Source organism: Ambystoma mexicanum, chromosome 5q (genome assembly GCF_040938575.1).
Source record: "Ambystoma mexicanum isolate Mex_15411 chromosome 5q, UKY_AmexF1_1, whole genome shotgun sequence".
NCBI classification, from domain to species: Eukaryota; Metazoa; Chordata; class Amphibia; order Caudata; family Ambystomatidae; genus Ambystoma; species Ambystoma mexicanum.
In genome coordinates, this window is record NC_090933.1 from 920011819 (window position 1) to 920030687 (window position 18869).

Genomic DNA, 18869 nt, shown 5'->3' on the forward strand with positions numbered 1-18869 from the left:
GCTTGTAACATGGCAGTACTCAGCCCCCAGGGCGAGAATCCCAACGTGGAGACTGAGGGCCGAAGCTCTGAAAGATATGGTGTTCAGGGAGGACCTGAGAAAGGAAATAGGAGAATATTTTGAGCACAATACCGGGAGTGTGGATTTGGCTGGCACATTATGAGAGGCATTTAAGGTGGTAGTGAGGGGGGGGCAATATCTAAGTCTAAAAGCCTACAAGGTGGTATAACACAAGATTTACATGAAGCAGAAAAAAGATTGGAGGCAATAACGCGGGAGGGTGGCTGTACCCCAGAAAAGGATGGGACCATACTGCAACTACAACAAGAATGCAGGAATCACTGGGAAAGATTATGCAACCTGAACTATAAAAAATAAGTCGAAAGGCTGCATGCGGAGGGAGACAAGCCAGGCAGACTTTTAGCCTGGTTATATAAGAGAGAGACCCCCAGATAGGCAATTAGAGCGGTGGAGGGGAGCGATGGACAGATACTAGATACCCAGGAAGATGTGAATAAATGTTTTTTAAAGTATTACCAGAGATTGTATACAGATGTAACCAGGGGAGAGGAGATCGGTTGGATGGAAACTTTGGCAGAAATCAACGTTTCAAAACTAAAGTCAGTGGAGAAAGACCTTTAGAAGCCCTGATTACGTTAGTGGAATTAGAAGAAGTGATGAAGCACCTTCCCACCAATAAAGCTCCGGGGGCAGATGGACTTCCTAGCGAGTTCTACAAAACATATAAGGCTGAGTTGCTTCTCCCAATGTAAGCAATGTTAAATGAAGCGTTGGATAAAGACATGCTACCAGAGTCTCTCAGGGAGGCCATTAACATCCCGCTCGTTAAGCCTAGCAAACCGAGCACAGATTGTGGGTCATGTAGACCACTGTCCATGCTTAATCAAGACAGTAAGATACTTACGGCGGTGCTAGCAAATAGGCTGAGATTGATCATCAGTAGGCTCATACAACCTGACCAGACTGGGTATGTTTTGCGCAGAAGTATATCTGACAATCTCAGAAGGCTCCATCATGTTATAGAACATACGGAAGGGGACACCCTGGAAGCTGCAATAATATCATTAGATGCAGTGAAAGCCTTTGGCTCGGTCAAATGGCCTTGGATGATGGCAGTCCTAAAGGAATATGGGGTCGGGCCCAAATACTTGAAGTGGGTCCAACTGTTGTATAGTGAACCATTGGCTCGGGTCAAGACAGGATCAACCATCTCAGAACGATGGCAACTCAGTAGGGGTACTAGACAGGGATGCCCATGGTCCCTGATGCTTTATATCCTAGCACTTGAACCTCTGGCGATAGATACTTGAGGCAGGCATATGGAGAGGTGGGGATTGATACAAAAGGAAGGCGATATTTTATATCAATGTATGCTGATGATATGTTGTTGTACGTGAGATACCCTGAGGAGAACCTATAATATATCTTGGAAGTTATGGAACGATATGCGATGCTGTCCGGCATTACAGTGAACCCCAAAAAATCGTGCATATTTCCCCTTGGTAGATATAAAGGGGTACCACAAGACAAACTGCCAGTGTACCAAACACAATGGGAGACCGAGACTTTTAGAAATTTGGGGATAGATGTTCACCACAGTGCTGAGGCCGAACACAAACAAAATACGCAGAGGGCGGTGGCCAATATTGAAAATAGCATGAGGTTTTGGGCTAAGCTCCCATTGACCATGATGGGGAGGGTGGCACTTTTGAAGATGGTGGTACTGCCGAGGCTACTGCATTTTTTTGTAAACATACCATACATGATACCCAGGCGTTTCTTTGATAAAATTCAGAGTGTATGTAGGGGGTTTATAGGGCACAACTCCAGGAATAGAATAGGTTTATGGAAATTACAGAACACATACGAGCAAGGGGGCATTAGATGACCTAATTTTGAAATTTACTATCTAGCTAGCCAGCTACAATATGTGGTGAGATGGTTATCAGAGGACTCCACGCCAGAGTACAGATTGTTGAAGGCTGAGTGTGCCCCATTCTTTCTGGATGAATGTATTTGGTTGAAGAAATCGCAGCAAGGTGAAGGGACGAGATGCTAGATTTGGGCTGGAAAATGTGGCGGAGGGCCTGCCGAGTCATGGGCAACCCGTTCCCGTGTTCCCCACAGATGCCGCTAGTGGAGCTGAATGGGGTGGATGAACAAATGAGAAAAACAGTCAGAAGGCATTGGGAGTCGGTTGGTATAGCAACCTTAGGGGATGTGTGGCAAGACGGGAAGATGGTGGAGTTTGACACATTGGTGGAGGATACTGGCTTACACCGGGGACAATACATTACTTATACCAGGCTGGTGCAGAAGATAAAAGATACTGGTCGGAGACAGTGCTAGTTGGACAGCCCGATACGGCCACAGAAACATTTTATGACATGTCGGATTGAGGTCATGAGGTCTCCCGGATATATGAACTGCTGATGTCAAAGGTGGGGAAAGAGGTGATCTAACTGAGGTGTGATTGGGAGGAAGAAGCCGGGGAATCAATGAGTGATGGGCTTTGGGTGAGGGTACAAGGATACCACAAAAAAGTGTCCAGAAACGTGAGACTGCAACAGATCCAATTATATGTCACCCATAGAGTGTATATGACTCCCAAGAAGATAGCTGGGTTTAGGGATGCGGGTACACAGGTATGTCCTAAATGTGGGGAGGTGAATGCGGGACTGGCACATATGTTCTGGGCATGCCCTGAAACTAGGAGATTCTGGGAAGAAGTAGCCCACCTCTTGGCTGGGAAAGAGATAAGTCTGGACAAACTCACTGTGGGCGTGGATGGTGGGGGGCGGGGGGGGAGGTTTCCCCAAGCCGCGTGCCCAGAAACATGTCAGTAAACTCAAAGATCTGGTTTATATACTAGGTAAGAGCAGATTAGCCATCAGCTGGAAAGCAATTAATAGACCGAAAGTAGACATCTGGTGGCATGATCTTCGGAAGTGGGCAGATGCGGAAACTGTGGTGTGGAGCAAAGCAGTTAAACGTGGGGGAGAAGAAGAAGCAGGGACGCTGGTAGCTTGGAGGCAATTAGTAGCTACACTGTCTGAGCCTGACCAGGCAAGCAGGGAGGATGGAGGTTCTTCGGGAGGAATGGAGGAAGGGGCGCCCTCAGAATTGGTGGTGGATGATGGTGATGCGGGGTAGGCTCAGGAAAGGGGGGGTAGGAGGGGGGACGGGAGAGACTACATGAAACTATACATGAAAACTGGAATGTATAACTTTTGTAACACTTTTGGTTTTCACGTTGGAATTAATAAAAATTGTTTTAAAAAAAAGATACGCATCATCATGGCTCCCACTGAAAGGGGTTTCTCTAAACTTTTCAAAAGGGAATATTCCAATTTTATTTTAAAAGTTTCCCATCTCATATGGTTGTATCCGATAAAGAAGACCAGTCTTAAAAAAGCCTATAAATATCAGGAATTATGGACAAATCAAGTACCAAACTTAAGGACCAATTCAGAATGAGGGCTTTGCCGGTCAGACTTTGGTGCTATGACCTGAGAATGAATGTTTTTTTTTCCAAGGATGTCCATACACTATCCAGGCTCCTCGGGGAAACTGCCATCACAAATAGCCTAGGCTGTGTCGGTTTGAGGGACATCTTAAACACAATATAGGCTTTAAATACTTTGGATTTAAGGGCAGATTGGAACAGATAGGCGTTTATTTCTTGAGATGGCGAAAATATCAGGTCAGGAAATCAGCTGGGTTATGCAATAGATTTCAACATTTTCCCCAGAAAAAGAAATCTATTGTTTCTACAATAAGGGGCCGCTGGACATGTACCTTACCATACCTTCATACTATAGTGAAATATTTTCATACCTCTGGTAGGCCTATGAGTGTTCCTTCTGATCCCTCTGATCCTTCAGATCCTTTAGATCCTTCTGGTCCTCCTCGTCCTCCTCGTCCTCCTCGTCCTCCTCGTCCTCCTGGTCCTCCTGGTCCTTCTGGTCCTTCTGGTCCTTCTGGTCCTTCTGATCCTTCTGATCCATACCTCTTCGTAGTCCCCTTTGATGATGGAAATCCATCGAGACTAAACGATTTTGGCAGAAAACGTGAACCCTGTTCAAACACAGAAGAATGCACAACATTTACAGCATCATTTAAAGAGACCTTGACATGCTGTGTTAGTCACACAAACAATGCAGGTTCTTAATTTGTTTTTTTAAAATTATCGTCTCAGCAGGACCTTTCTGAGACAATACCTTTATTAGGCCAAGACCTCATGGGTCCTTTACTGAATGAGAAATAAACACATGTATACCATCTGGGTCTCTTCATGCATGATGAAAAGACCCATGTGGTCTTGAAAGCAAGCATATAATAATCAAAAATAATCAGGATGTGAGATCCTACAATAAAGCAAGCTACGGTTCTGAACAAAAGAGTTTATTTCAGAAAACCACAAGTGTTATTGTTCAATTAGTTTACATAGCTTTCGATAAGCACGAAAGGCTCAAAAAGAACGGACGACAGTGATTGAGTTTGGTGGAAATACAGATTGAGTATTAACCTCTTTTGTGTTGAGGTACAGAGTTCCACCTAAGGGCACAGTGGTATACAACAGTTAGAAGAACATATATTTATACAGTAGTGCACCCGGGACATAGGGTGGTCCAGGGCATCGTAAAAACGGGGTGTACACAACATAATCTACAAGACATACACGAAAAAGGGTATTTGCAGTTGTGTCACTAGGGATCGACACAGGTGTGTTTCGGCCAGGAAGGCAGAATTGTTGCCTGGATGGTGTTGGCCTTCTTCAGGATGAGCACCAAATGTGGTGTAGTCCGTTTTGTCTGCTGCTGTGATAGCAGTGGTGATGCTGTACAGAACCATCCAAGGATTAGTGCTGGATGGTTGGTGCGCGACTGCACTAGGGGGAGCCGTGGGTTCCTGAGGTATCGATTTGGTCAGGATCCTATTGGCTAAAGGAGGGCATAGAAAGGTCCCTAGTCGCGAGCTGTGAGAGCTACGTGCATCGTCGGGGGATCTGCTGCTGTAATGGTAGCGGCTCCCCCTAGTGCAGTCTCGCACCAACCATCCAGCACTAATCCTTGGATGGTTCTGTACAGCATCACCACTGCTATCACAGCAGCAGACAAAACGGACTACACAACATTTGGTGCTCATCCTGAAGAAGGCCAACACCATCCAGGCAACAATTCTGCCTTCCTGGCCGAAACACACCTGTGTCGATCCCCAGTGACACAACTGCAAATACCCTTTTTCGTGTATGTCTTGTAGATTATGTTGTGTACACCCTGTTTTTACGATGCCCTGGACCACCCTATGTCCCGGGTGCACTACTGTATAAATATATGTTCTTCTAACTGTTGTATACCACTGTGCCCTTAGGTGGAACTCTGTACCTCAACACAAAAGAGGTTAATACTCAATCTGTATTTCCACCAAACTCAATCACTCTTGTCCATTCTTTTTGAGCCTTTCGTGCTTATCGAAAGCTATGTAAACTAATTGAACAATAACACGTGTGGTTTTCTGAAATAAACTCTTTTGTTCAGAACCGTAGCTTGCTTTTTTAGGATCTCACATCCTGATTATTTTTGATTATTATATACGTACCCCCCTGGGTAGATCAGGACTCTGCCAGGCGCCCTTATTTTTACTTGGTTGAAAGCAAGCAGACACACATATGGAGGTATCCTAATACAGTTATCTCTCTACAAGCTCCTGAGTTGATTTTGATCTTTTTCTTACAAACAAACGAACCTGCATAGCACAATTTTAGACATTTTTGCTAAGCTTTACATCTAATCAGTTTGTGTGGATCCTCAGTGTAATGATGGGAAGTCCAAGGAAAACAACTTTGAATGACAGGAGCAACACTCTTATAACCATATGCAAATATCCATGGCCACCTTTCCAGAAAAAGGGGATGTACTGTCCATACTGTGTTTGACAAACCATTCCCAGTCCTCAAAATATACCTTGCACTTGTGATTTCAATGGTGGCTGACGTGCTAGATGGAATTGCAATTCCATAAGAGGGTCATATCCAGCAACCGTATGATCTAAATTCTCCGAGCCAAGTGGTGGCATTAATGACAGCTTTATGAAATTATAAGGGCCTTTAATGAAGCAGAGATGCTTGTGGACATATAGTAGGGCACATGCTATTGACAAAAATGTTATATGATTACTATTAGGAAAAAGGTTTTGGACATTGCCTCATAACCCTGAGATGTCTGTACCGCCATCAACTTGAGACTGTCCTCTGCGACTCTTTCCAGAAGAAACGCAGCTTAACACAAAAGGTTGTACGACTAGCTTTTCTAGTAGCTAAGCGCAGAGTATTACTACACTGGATGCAAAGCAGTGGCCAACTGCTGTGTTATCCTCATAATTAATGACTGAGTAGCCTGAGGGAGATTATAAATAGGTATGCTTTTGTTGAAATCATCAATTTCTGCTTATATGTTCCTGTTACTTTAATTTCAGAACATTAATAAAATTGTTGTTTAAACATTTTTTATCCCACGTATTAACACCTCAAAATATGCTTTTTTAAACATCTTTTTTGGTACTTCCTGTAGAAATCAATGTGGCACCTAACATTTCTAAAAGCTGGAGTCATTGTGGTGGATAGTTGCAACAGGTCAAACAATATGTTTATAGAGTATTTGTCTTTCAGATAGGCCTTCTCCAAGTACTTTTTCTAGCTATCTTATTATGCATGGCATATACGTGTTGTTTGGTGAATTAGATATAATTACAGCAAAAAAACGTGCCTTTAGAATGCAGTCAAGAATAGGGAAATTGATGTTTTGATTTATATCATCTCACCTTGGCAAACTTCTCCACTTCTTTCAGTTTCCGTTTGAGGCGATCTAACTTCTTATCTCTCTTGCCCTCTGGAGAATCAAAAGCCCTTTCATCAGGTATGTTGCTTCGAAACTCACAAAATTCATGCCAAAACGAGAAGAGGATGCTAAAAATCGTCATCTAGCACAGAAACAATAAAAAGCTTTGGTTAATTGAAATGAGATTCCCAGCAACTTTATTTACTGAACTGTACTGATTTTGCATACAATTTGCCTTTTCTGAGGGCACACTCTCCTTCCATGGAAAACCCTGAGTGGATTATTATTATTATCATTATTATTATTATCTTTATTAGGGTATTTATTGGGTGCTTCGAAAAAGCCACAGCGTGCTCTACAAGGTTAGGTGGGGAGCGAGTGTGGACCTAGGTGTTAGTGAAGAGCCATTCCATGAAAAGGAGGGTCTTGAGCTTCTTCCTGAAATGTAGGAGCGAAGGGGTGAGTCTCGTGTTGATAGCGAGGAGGTCCCAGAGTTTGAAGGCATAGACAAAGAAGGCCTGTCATCTGGTTCTTTCCCTCCTTCACTAGCAGAGTGGAGTTCAAGCCTGCACATGACTGTACATCTGGGGGATTGTGGGCACGGTAGATTGGGGACTTGAGGGTGACGGCCTTGTAGATGATGCAGCACAATTTGAAGGTAATATGTGCTTTCAGCGGTAGCCAGTGCAGCTCGATGAGGGTCGGGTGATGTAATTGAATTTGCAGGGTGCTTTGATGAGTCGTGCTGCAGCATGTAGGACGCATCTCAGGGGTGCCATTGTGGTTGCCGGAAGGCCCTATAGAAGGGCACTGGCAGCATCCAGATGGGAGAGGATGACGTCTTGGACAACAGATCTGAAGTTGTTTGCTGGGATAAAGGGCTTGGTTTTCTGCAAAAGGGAATGTTGGTACCAAGCTGTTTGTATCTTCCTTGCTATGTGCTCATTGTAGAAGAGCCATTTGTCGATGCAGAGCCCAAGGGACCTGGTGCAGGTGGTCAGCTGGCGTGTGAAGCCCTTGAGGTGAATAAAAGAGAGCCAAGCCTGGATGTCAGGGTGTTTGGTGTTGTTGGTCAGCAGAAGGAATTTGGTCTTGGAGGGGTTGAGGTTCAGGTAAGCACTAGACATCCAAGACTGAATATCACAATTCTTTGCAATCTTTCACCCATCTAGTCTCCCTTCACTGCTCTGTTCTTATACATTATTCTTGCCTTCTGCTTATCCCAAAGCTGGCCAACTAGAGGTGACAAGAGTGTCTAAGAGCAGTCTACTGATAAAGCATACCAATTAGTGAAGGACTGCAGCATCCACAGCAGAGTGTTGAACAGATGTGGGAGTGACTGTATTCCCCCAAATAAGCATTCATGTTTTTGTCATTCATGTTGTGATCACACGTTTGCATTTCAAAGCCAAACCCACAGAGAGACCCCATATTTGCTTCACAATCAGTGTCTATTTTCAAGATAGAAGCATTACATTCAACAACTAAGAAAATATTTTTTCCAACTCCATGATTGTTGCATGTTTGACAGATGAATGCTGTTAACACATTTTAAGGAAGTGCATTTATTCATATCATCCATAACATGATACAATCATGATGACTCAAGATTAGAAAATGGTTATGTAAAATGACATCTAAAGTATATAAGTAAACATGCAAACTGTATTTAAGCACACACATTACAACTGTAAGCCTTCCCCCAAGCCATGCCCAGTGAATGATATAACCTAAAGCAATGCTGCCACCTCCAGCAGTGTCATGTCATGCCTACAAAATCCTAACATTGTAAGCCTACTCCAGAAGTACAATACCAGTGCTTAAGGACACCAGCAGTAGCCTGTAAATACTAGTAGCCTACAGCTTGAGCTTCCTCCAGTGTCAGTGCTACAGGACCTCATCATTATGAGCTTCCTCCAGAAGTAAAGTGTCAATGCTAGAGGCAGGGGAAGCATCAAGTGATGCTGGCAAGATGACACAAGTATGTCTGGAAAAGCAATTTGGCCATCGCTGTAATAAACAGTAACAAAATGCTATATGGAAAATACAGATTTAAAAACATATCACTCATAACTGACCAGGATGCATTAATATTAAAAACAGGGGTGAGAAACTCCCAATCCTGGTCCAAACACTCTCATTAATACAACTTGGGGAAAAGGGAAGAGATGCCTTCTGTTCCAGTCACCCTCGCAAACACGGATAGCCACATCCACCCAGAAATATGACATGGGGTCTGCTCCCTCCACCGGGGGCACCAATAAGTAGAACCTTGACATGGTTGCAAAGTATGCACCCCTCTGAATTAAAATCACCAAACAATAAGCAAAGTCACCTCCTTCCACTACAGAGGTTCATGTAATAATATGACCTGACCCCAAGGATAGAGTGAGTATTAGACCCTCATAAGGAAGTTTAGCAATGTAAATACATTTTGATATAGAAGAGATTTTATCCCGGATTAAGCATTGTAGTTCTTCACAGGCCCGGTCCCCGATGGGCTGTCAAATTACATGTTGAAATCACAGCCAGAGCAATAGGTGAAAGTGTTATACACTATTTTAATGCAGGTACTGAAAGATAGGCAAAACCTGCGTTCGTGGAGGAAATCTATAATTATCCTGATTTTCTTTTTTTTAATTCAGTTTTATTGGCAATTTTAACATTTTAAAATCAGGCTCAGCAACAGCTTTACTGTAAATTGTTCCCAACTGCCCATTTTGCATTTTTCTCCCCAACCAACGTACACTGCACCCTCCCCCCAGATTTCCCACCCCTCAGGGTAGCAACCTAACGTGTCTCATGAGTCCCATGTGCCCTACTCCATTTTCCATCGCTGTGCAGTGATAGTCTACCTCCTGTATACAAGTCTGGAGTCGAGTCTGGGATTCAATATACCCCCCAGTATTCTCCGGCGTACGCATCTCGTTGTGCACTAAAAGTGGAAACGCCCTCTGTTCCCTGCAAGTAGTTACAAATCCCCACTTCACTTTCACCATACCCCTGTCAGTCCCCAGGCTGCTCCTTCTCCGGGCCATACTTGCCAAGGAATGCAGACCATTCCACTTCCCTCGACAGGAGCCGGTCATGCAGCTGCCTGGTCAAATGTTCCATCACATATATGTCCAGAGCCTTCAGGGTCCATTGTCGCTCACACGGGAGGACCTCACTCTTCCACCCCCGCCAAACAGGCCCTTGCAGCCAACAACAATGTGGGACAGCCTTCTCCATTCTCCCTCTATGACCTCCATGCCAAACAACACCATTAGGGGGTCCAGGCTTCTCTCCACCCCATCGAGGGCCCTTATCCACCCTAGGACCTCCTTCCAAAATCTCTGTACCTCCCTGCATTCCTACCAAATATGCCAATAGTCTTGCTTTTGGCCACAGCCTCTTCATCATCGGGGGTATACCCCTGCAAACATCTTGGACAGCCTAACAGGGTCCCACTGCCTTCTGTACAGTAGTTTAATGCTGTGAAGCTTATACTGACATGCAATTGATGTCTGGTGGGCATTTACACACACCATTCTCCATTTATCCCAGTCCAGGTCCATCCCCATGTTCTTTTCCCATCTTCTCTTGTACACTCCAACCTCCCCCTCTGCGCCTGATACAGTTTCGATATTAATGCCCTCATAGCTACCGCTGTGCTCAACACCTTTTCCATGGCCGCCTTCCACCTCCCAGACATTAATACCCCTTTAAGCTGCAGATACTTCAATACTGAAGTCGGCCCTATTCCCAAGTTCCTCTCCAATACCCCTATGTCCACAAAGTCCTGTCCCTTTACCACTTGTCCCACTCTCTCTAGTCCTGCGTTGAACCAATCCTAGAACCTGGCATGGTTTGGGATATAATTCCAAATAGGGGGCACCCATATGTGGCTCAATGGGGACGGCCAGGTCGTGACTCAAGACATTTCCCTCTTTGCCCTCCATAGTGCCCACAACGGGCTCATTATGTGGTGAGTCTTTACTATTTTCAGGATCACCTTTGGCAGCACCCAGAGCCATTCCCCTAGTGCGATCGGTCTCCACAGATAAGTTTTCAATTTGGACCCACTGTTTCTGATGATCTAGTCTAAGACGAGGGATCAGTGCTCTGAATTGCGCTGCCCTATAATAAGTGTGCATATCCGGCAGTCCTACTCCACCCCGTTCTTTCGACTGCACTAATACTCTGTAGGAGACCCTCTGCTGCCGTCCTTGCCATATAAAGCTGTTGATCCCATGCTTCAACTCTGCAAAGTGGGTGTCTGGAATCTCAGTAGGCAACTCTTGGTACAGGTACAGTACTCGGGGGAGCAGGGTCATCTTCACTGCATTCAATCTTCCCAAGCACGAGAGGAATAAGTCTCGACCAGGCCTCCAGGTCCTTAAAAAGCCCACTTAATAGCAGGGGGAAGTTGACCTTGTATAAATCATCCAGATCCCTGGGGATCCGCACTCCCAGCTATTTCATACTTCCCTCCTCTATTGAAATCCTGAGCCTGCGCCACTCCTCCCCTCACCCCCCCTACGTTCCGACCCATGGGGAAAATAAATGACTTGCCCACATTAACCCTAAAGCCCGACACCCACCTGTAATCCTCAAGCACATGAGGGCATTCCAGGCTGAGTATGCCACATTAGAGACATGGAGCAAGATGTCATCTGCGTACATGCTGAGCTTGTTTTCTATGTTAGCCACACTTATGCCTGTTATCTGTTCATCATTATCCTGATTTTTAAGAAGGGATATAGAACTAGTCTGCAAAATTACAGGCCAATTGTGCTTTTGGACACACCATGGAATATATCTGCCTTATAACTGCTAGCAAGACTTGCCAGTTGGGTGCAAGAAAGCTCTCTTTTTAATATAAAGCAATCAGGATGTAATAAAGGTGTGGGTACCTCCCTAAATGAGTTTATTCAAAATTTAAATAGAGAGCTATAAACTTTGGTTCTCCTATTTATCTATCATTTATATATTTCAAACAGGTTTTTGACAGTATTGATTGGTCTATGAGTCAAGGTCTGGGGGTGTCCTGTGTATCCACTGAATATTTTGGAAGCACTATTCAGTCAAACCTCTTTGCAGGTGCGTCTAAATATGCAGGGGAAGTGTTCTAAGGAAATGTGGCTGTTTAGAGGATTAAAACAACAGGGGTGCGTTCTTGCCCCTGCTTTGTTCAACTTGTTCATACTGGATATTAAGGATGCCATATGTAGATCAAATGCTTTTCCTTCTCAAATAAATGGGCATCCTGTTCAATGGTTTCTCAATACAGATGGATCTGGTCCTTTTGGACTAGACTCCCATAGGATTACAGCGACAGCTAAATGCCCTATATTAGTATGCCACTGCTAAACACCTGGGAAATGAATGTGGCCAAGTCTAACATCTTAGAGCTGGGCTCATCTGGATCTAAGAAGTCATCTGGATTTAGATGGCACTTATCTAGGGTCTTGTTAGAAAGAGTAGAGGAATATAAATATTTGGGCTTCAATATGAACTCTAATTTTTGATCTCTTCCTATTATACATGCTCTCAGATTAAAGGTAGAAGCACTGCCAATCATGGTCTGGTTTTGCACTACAAACATGGTTTTTACTCTTTATGTCCTGTGATAATGTTCTATGACCAAAAAGTAGTCCCTGTTTTGGTGTACAGGTAGGATTTCAATTTGGATAGTCTAGACCTACCGAGAAACCTCCTGAAAAGGTCTTTTCTGGAAGAAAGTTGTGGCTCTCCCAAAGAGTACACCTATGTAAGTAATTCGCTACGAATTGGGCCTAATTTCGCTGCCCAGTATAGTTCAGTGGCCATTTGTGTAATTCTTAAGAAAGTGTTACTTAGCAGCCAGGACCTCTCCATTCGGCCTGCTGAAATAAACACTTCTCAAGAAGAACGACTGCACATTTAACATTTGTGAGAATCTTATGCGAGACCTGATTGAGAGGGGACATCTGGATTGGGAATTGCTATTAAGTAACACTTTTAAAGTAAAAGAGAAGTTGTGGCTGAATGATTGGATGCTGATACAGCTACACTGTAGTAATCATAAAGGCACAGGGTGGCTCTGGATGATTGCGCTAGTCTAAATAATCATATTCCATTAGCAAGAAAAGATTTGTAGGCTTCAATTCTATTCAATATAAATCAATACAAATAACTTGATGCGCTTGGTTGACTGCAATTTAATTCTGTGTGCATCAACAGTTCAGTCCTTCAGCCAACACGTGTTTTGACAAAATTGTCTTTGTCATGGCAAAGTTAAGTATTATAAGAGGCCTCATTAGTAAGGCTAGGGAATCTCGTCAGTAGTAGAACAAGTTACTTACCAACTGTAACGTTCTTTCGACTGGATGTTCCTCCCACGTATTCCTCATTTTATGATAACTCGTTGTCTTCAGCTTCGCTGCTTCGGAAAAAAAAAATTCTCTCGGCAGAGGGCGACGTGCTCGAGGTCATGGCGTCGATTGTCCCTCGACGGACTCTGTCGATGTCACTGATGCTATAAATAGCTCGAGCCGCGCCCGTTGCTTCAGTTCTGTTTTTTCGATGAAACATATAGGAGGAACACCCAGGCGTGCCCGATAACTGATGCACTCATCGTGAGAGGAAAGTGTAAGAAAACATAAACCGTACTGTGGGGTAGGATGGGAGGGTCGATGAGGAATACGTGGGAGGAACATCCAGTCGAAAGAATGTTACAGTTGGTAAGTAACTTGTTCTTCGAATGGATTGTGTCCTCCCACGTATTCCTCATCTTATGATAGACTCCCATAGCAGTGACAATTTTGGAGGCAGGAGTACTAGTTTTAGTTTTCGTGAACAGAATGCAGAACTGCCTTGGCAAATAATCCCTCATTGGAGGAGGCAGTATCCAAGCAGTAATACTTGACAAAAGTATGCATTGTTTTCCAAGTTGCAGCTGCACAAATATCTGCTGCCGGGACTCCCCTCTTTAGAGCTGCAGAAGTAGCCATTCCCCTTGTAGAATGGGCACGAAGCCCATCTGGTGGGTCTTTTCCCGTTAATCTGTAGCATTCAATTATGGCTAAGATGATCCAGCGGGATATGGTCTGTTTTGTTACAGATAAGCCTAGTTTATGACCAGTTTAACCCACAAATAGTTGGTCATCTTGTCTCAATTTAGACATCATTGAGATGTAAAAACTAAGAGCCCTCTTGGGATCTAGTCTGTGCAGTCTCTCCTCTTCCTTGCCCAAATGAGGAGGAGGATAAAAAGTTGGTAGTACTATTTTTTGTGACAAATGGAAGTCCGAAACTACCTTTGGTAAGAATGAATGTTTAACTTTAAGGACTACCTTATCCTTATAAAAAATAGTATATGGTGATCTGCATGAGAGAGCCTGAAGTTCACTAACCCTGCAGGCTGATGATAGGGCCACAAGAAGGACAGTTTTTAGTGTTAAACGCCTCAATGGACATAAGTGCAGAGGCTCAAAAGGTATGCAAGTCAAGAATTGTAATACTAAATTTAAGTCCCAAGTTGGGACATGAAAAGGTATTGGAGGGTATACGTTAGTAAGTCCTTTTAAGAATTGAATTATTAGTGGTATTTTGAAATATGAAACCTCTTCCGAGGTGCGGAGAGCACTACTGGAGTGCCACATTGAAAAGGGTCCACATCCTTATCTTTGCACCAGTTACTAAACCTGTTCCAGCGACATTGATACAAAGATTTTGTTGCTGGCCTTCTGGCCGAAAACAAGACTTCCATTACGTCATCCGGAAGATCCCAATCCTTGTATCTCAACCTCTCAGAAACCATGCGTGAAGGTTGAGTGTCTTGACCTCTGGATGGAGAACCTGCCCTTCCGCTTGCTAGAAAAGATCCTCTCTTTGCGGAAGACGTATTGGAGGGCAGATGGACATGTCTAGAAAGTCCGGGTACCATGTCCTCCTGGTCCAATCCGGGGCAGTTGGGATCATGGTTTTCCTGAACTTTCTCAACCTCCTGATTACTTGAGGAATCACGGGGACTGGGGGAAACGCGTAGAGCAGTGGAAAATTCCACTCCACTACGAATGCGTCTCCCAGAGCTCCTCTTTGAGGAAATTCCCTTGAGCAGTACTGATCGCACTTCCGGCTGATCGCGGTGGTGAACAGATCCACTTGAGGGGTTCCCCAAAGGCGAAGATCTCCAGAAGGACTTTCTGAGCCAGCTCCCACTCGTGAGAGACCGTGCTCTGCCTGCTCAGAGCGTCTGCCACCGTGTTCTTCTCTCCGGCTAGGTGAATTGCTGATAGAGAGATTCCTTCTCGTATTGCCCAGAACCATAGCTGCATTGCCTCTCTGCACAGTGGTAGTGACCCTACTCCTCCTCTTTTGTTGAGGTAGTACATGGCCACCGTGTTGTCCGTCATTATCAGGACATTCTTTCCCTGTACAGAGGGCAGAAAGGCCTTCAGCGCTAGTCTGATTGCCCTCAGCTCCAAAAGGTTGATGTGTAGTCTGCACTCCGATGGAGACCAACGACCGCTGATTGTCAGATTGTTTGTGTGTGCTCCCCACCCTGTGAGTGAGGCGTCCGTCACTACTGTTATCTCCGGCCATGGTTGCTAAAAAGACTCTCCCTTGAGAATGTTGTCGTTGCAAGCCCACCATAGAAGATCCTGAGCGACTGCGCTCTGGACTTGCAGAAGATCCGACATATTCCCTGAGAACTGGGACCACTGAGTTCTGAGTGCCCATTGAAGGGATCTCATTCTCAACCTGGCCTCTGGTACTAGGAAAATGCAGGATGCCATGAGGCCGAGCAACCTGAGAAAATCGAAGGCCGGTAGAAGTTGGGCAATCTGGAATTTTGTTACCATCTGCTGAATGTGGAGAGCTCTCACTTCGGGAGGCGAGGATTTTCCCGAGGAAGTGTCCAAGACTGCTCTGATAAACTGGAGCTTCTGGGATGGTATCATGTGGGACTTCTTGAAATTGAGGGAGAAGCCCAATTTGTGGAGGAAGTGGCAGGTGATAGAAAGATGTTCCTGAGCTTGTTCTGGAGAACTTGCTCTGATCAACCAGTTGTCCAGGTAGGGATATATGTGAATACCTCCTCTCCTGAGACTTGCTGCCACAACTGCCAACAGTTTGGTGAAAACCCTCGGGCGGAGGTCAACCCGAATGGCAGAACTCGAAACTGATAATGAGAATTGCCAATCGCGAACCTCAGGTACTTTCTGTGCTTTGGATGGATTGGCACATGAAAGTAAGCATCCTGAAGGTCCAATGATACCAACCAATCTTCGAGTTGGAGAGCCTGAAGGATCTGAGAAAGAGTCACCATCTTGAACGTGTCCTTCCTGAGGAACTTGTTCAAGTTTCTCAAGTCCAAGATGGGTCTCAGTCCTCCGTCCTTTTTTGGAATGAGAAAATATGGGGAGTACCAACCCCTTTTCTTCTCCGCTACAGGTAGCAGTTCAATGGCACCTTCTCTAGCAGGGTTCAAATTTCCTGCAACAGGAGCGTATCTGGAATTTTGACGGAGTTGGCTCCCGGTGGATGATTCTGAGGCCTTTAGAAAGGGGAGACAGTAACCTTGGGCTACTGTTTCCAGTGCCCAAGCATCTGAGGTAATGCCCCGACATTCCTTCAGATGCTGAGAGATCCTGCCTCCCACTGGTGTTTTGTGCAACAAGGTCTCAGAGGGATTTGGAGGCGGCTGCAGGAGTGGCCGAGGGTACATATGTCACTCCTGAGGCTGATTTTGCACCTCTTCCTCGTGCTCCACGAGGGAAGTTTCTTTTGCCCCTTTGAGAAGCCTGTCCTCTTCCTCTACCAAAAGAGGGGTAGTATCGAAAAGAACGACCCCTCCAGGAAGATGAGCCGGAATAGGGTTTTAGAGGCTGGAGCATAGAGGCGCTAAGCGATTTAGCTGTCGCTTTCGAGGTCTGAAGTTTCTCTAGGCTTTCATCAGCCTTGCTGCCAAACAACCTCGAGCCATCAAAGGGCATGTTAAGGAGTCTGGCTTGCACATTTGGTGCAAACCCTGACTTCCTCAACCACGCAAATCTGCGTAGCACAACGCTTGCAGCCATGGACCTGCTGATACTATCAGCAGTATCCAGTTCAGACTGGAGACATACCTCCATACATTGCCTCCTTCCCGTCTTTGACTATATTCAGGAAGCCTTCCCTTTCCTCGCCTTCCGGAATATGATCAGCCGCCGCCGAAATACAGTTCCACAGGGTATGGGTAAACCTGGCCAGGGTACAGGTGACATTTGTCGATTTAAGGGCCATACTGCCTGACGTGAAAACTTTACGTGCCCATGCATCAACTTTTTTATCCTCTCTATCTGGAGGAATAGTGGGATATGCAGTTTGTTTTGATGTAGATGCTGCCTGAATGACTAGACTTTCTGGAGTCGGATGCTTATTTAAGTATTCAGGATCCGTTCCAGCTGGTCTATATGTTTTTGGAAAAGTGCTATCTGCAGCAGCAATACTCTCAGGTCTATCCCAGTTTTTCTCCAACGTCCTCTGAAGAGCCCTGTGAAAGGGGAGAGGCCTTTTTGAGGCCCTCTGACAATTATATCCGTCATGTCATCCTGTTCAAAAACGGGTGAAGCGTTACCCCAACCCATATATTCTATTACTCTGGTTATAAGACCCCTGTGCCCAGCATCTGCATGCTCTGCAGGATCAAGTCTGGCAAACTCTAATTCTGGGGAGGTGTCAATTCCACTGGCAGAATGTAGAGTATCACTCAGGTCTCTCCTTCTAGATTCCTGGTCAATAAGTTCCTCAGGAACTTGCTTTGTGCCATAAGAAACTCCAAAAGGAGTAACTTCGTCTTCTTCTGAGCCAGATTCCTCATAAATTGAGGACATAGACTTAAAAAAGTCTGACCTGGGCAAAGGAGTGAACCTCCTTTCTTCTTCTACCATACGTGTCGAAGGGATTGATAAATCCTTCGAAGATGTCGAAGGAGTCTTCGATGACTTTGAAGATGACTTGACATGGGCGTCAAGGATGTTTTTGGTTTTGGTGTCGAAACGGTCGACGCCGACGGCGTCGATGAAGTCGTCAAAGCCTTCGACGACTTGTGTTTTTTGTATGGCATCGGAGAAGTGCTCGACTCTCGAAGAGTCTTCGATGGCTTGGCGTCGACTCAAGTTTTTTTAGTATCCTCGACACTACTGGTTTTTACCATGGTAGTCTTGGACTTCCCTTTGTCGTCCAATGGAGCGACCTTAGGGTATGGCTTTTTCGAGGTTCTTTCGAGGGGGTCGGGCCGCGTTCTCGAAAACCTCCATCATCTTTTTCCCATTTACCGGGAGAATCCGATTTTGTCGGACATCGAATTTCTTCGGTCGACTCTGAAGAAGAAGATGATGAGGGAGATCTATGTCCCCTCTTCATATTTTTAGACGATGACGAAGAGTGTCTCGGTCCACTCCTAGATCGAGATCTCTTGGAGTGCCTATGGCGATCCGATTCCTTTGAATCAGTCGATTTCTTATGTTTTTTAGACGTAGCCTTCTTAGAGGCCCCCCCCCCACCGACAGTTTACCTCTCCTCTCACGAAGAGCTTTCTGTCATGATGCCTACCCCCAGGCATCCGGACCAAGCCCATCAGCCCCGGGAGCAGGCATCTAGACATTTAGTAAAACCTCAGCAGCCCCGGCTAGGGGCTATCTGGGTTCAGTCCTGGTGCCATAGGCGCCAGGCTCATAGTAGAAATCAGTCCTGGCACCTAAGGCGCCAGGCTCATAGTCATTACTTACCTCAGGCAGACCATGCTGCAAATGACTCCAATTCAACATGAAGCCTGAAAGGGACTATTTTTCTACAGGGACTATTTTTTACTTGGGTGTGGTTCTAGGGACTTCTTACCTGTGACTACTTTTGAGGCTATTTAAACCACGCCCGACCAGCAACACACGATTCGCGTTATTCTGCATCCAGCAGCGTAACGCTCACCGTGCCTGCAGCCTGCATCCAGTCTTCTGCCACGCCCGCCTCGAATCCGGAGCTCCTAAAACAAAGAGGAAAGAA

The 18869-nt window shown here is 45.2% G+C and overlaps 1 protein-coding gene across 1 annotated transcript in view; it reads right to left on the reverse strand.

Annotated features, from left to right (window-relative positions):
• RGS22 (regulator of G protein signaling 22) overlaps positions 1 to 18869 on the reverse strand; it is a 1706064-nt gene that overhangs the window by 321532 nt on the left and 1365663 nt on the right. The window contains exons 25-26 of the mRNA XM_069621432.1: positions 6844 to 7002; positions 3859 to 4098 (exon numbers count right to left, since the gene is read on the reverse strand). Coding sequence (XP_069477533.1) covers positions 3859 to 4098; positions 6844 to 7002 — 399 coding nt within the window. The remainder of the gene's footprint in view (positions 1 to 3858; positions 4099 to 6843; positions 7003 to 18869) is intronic.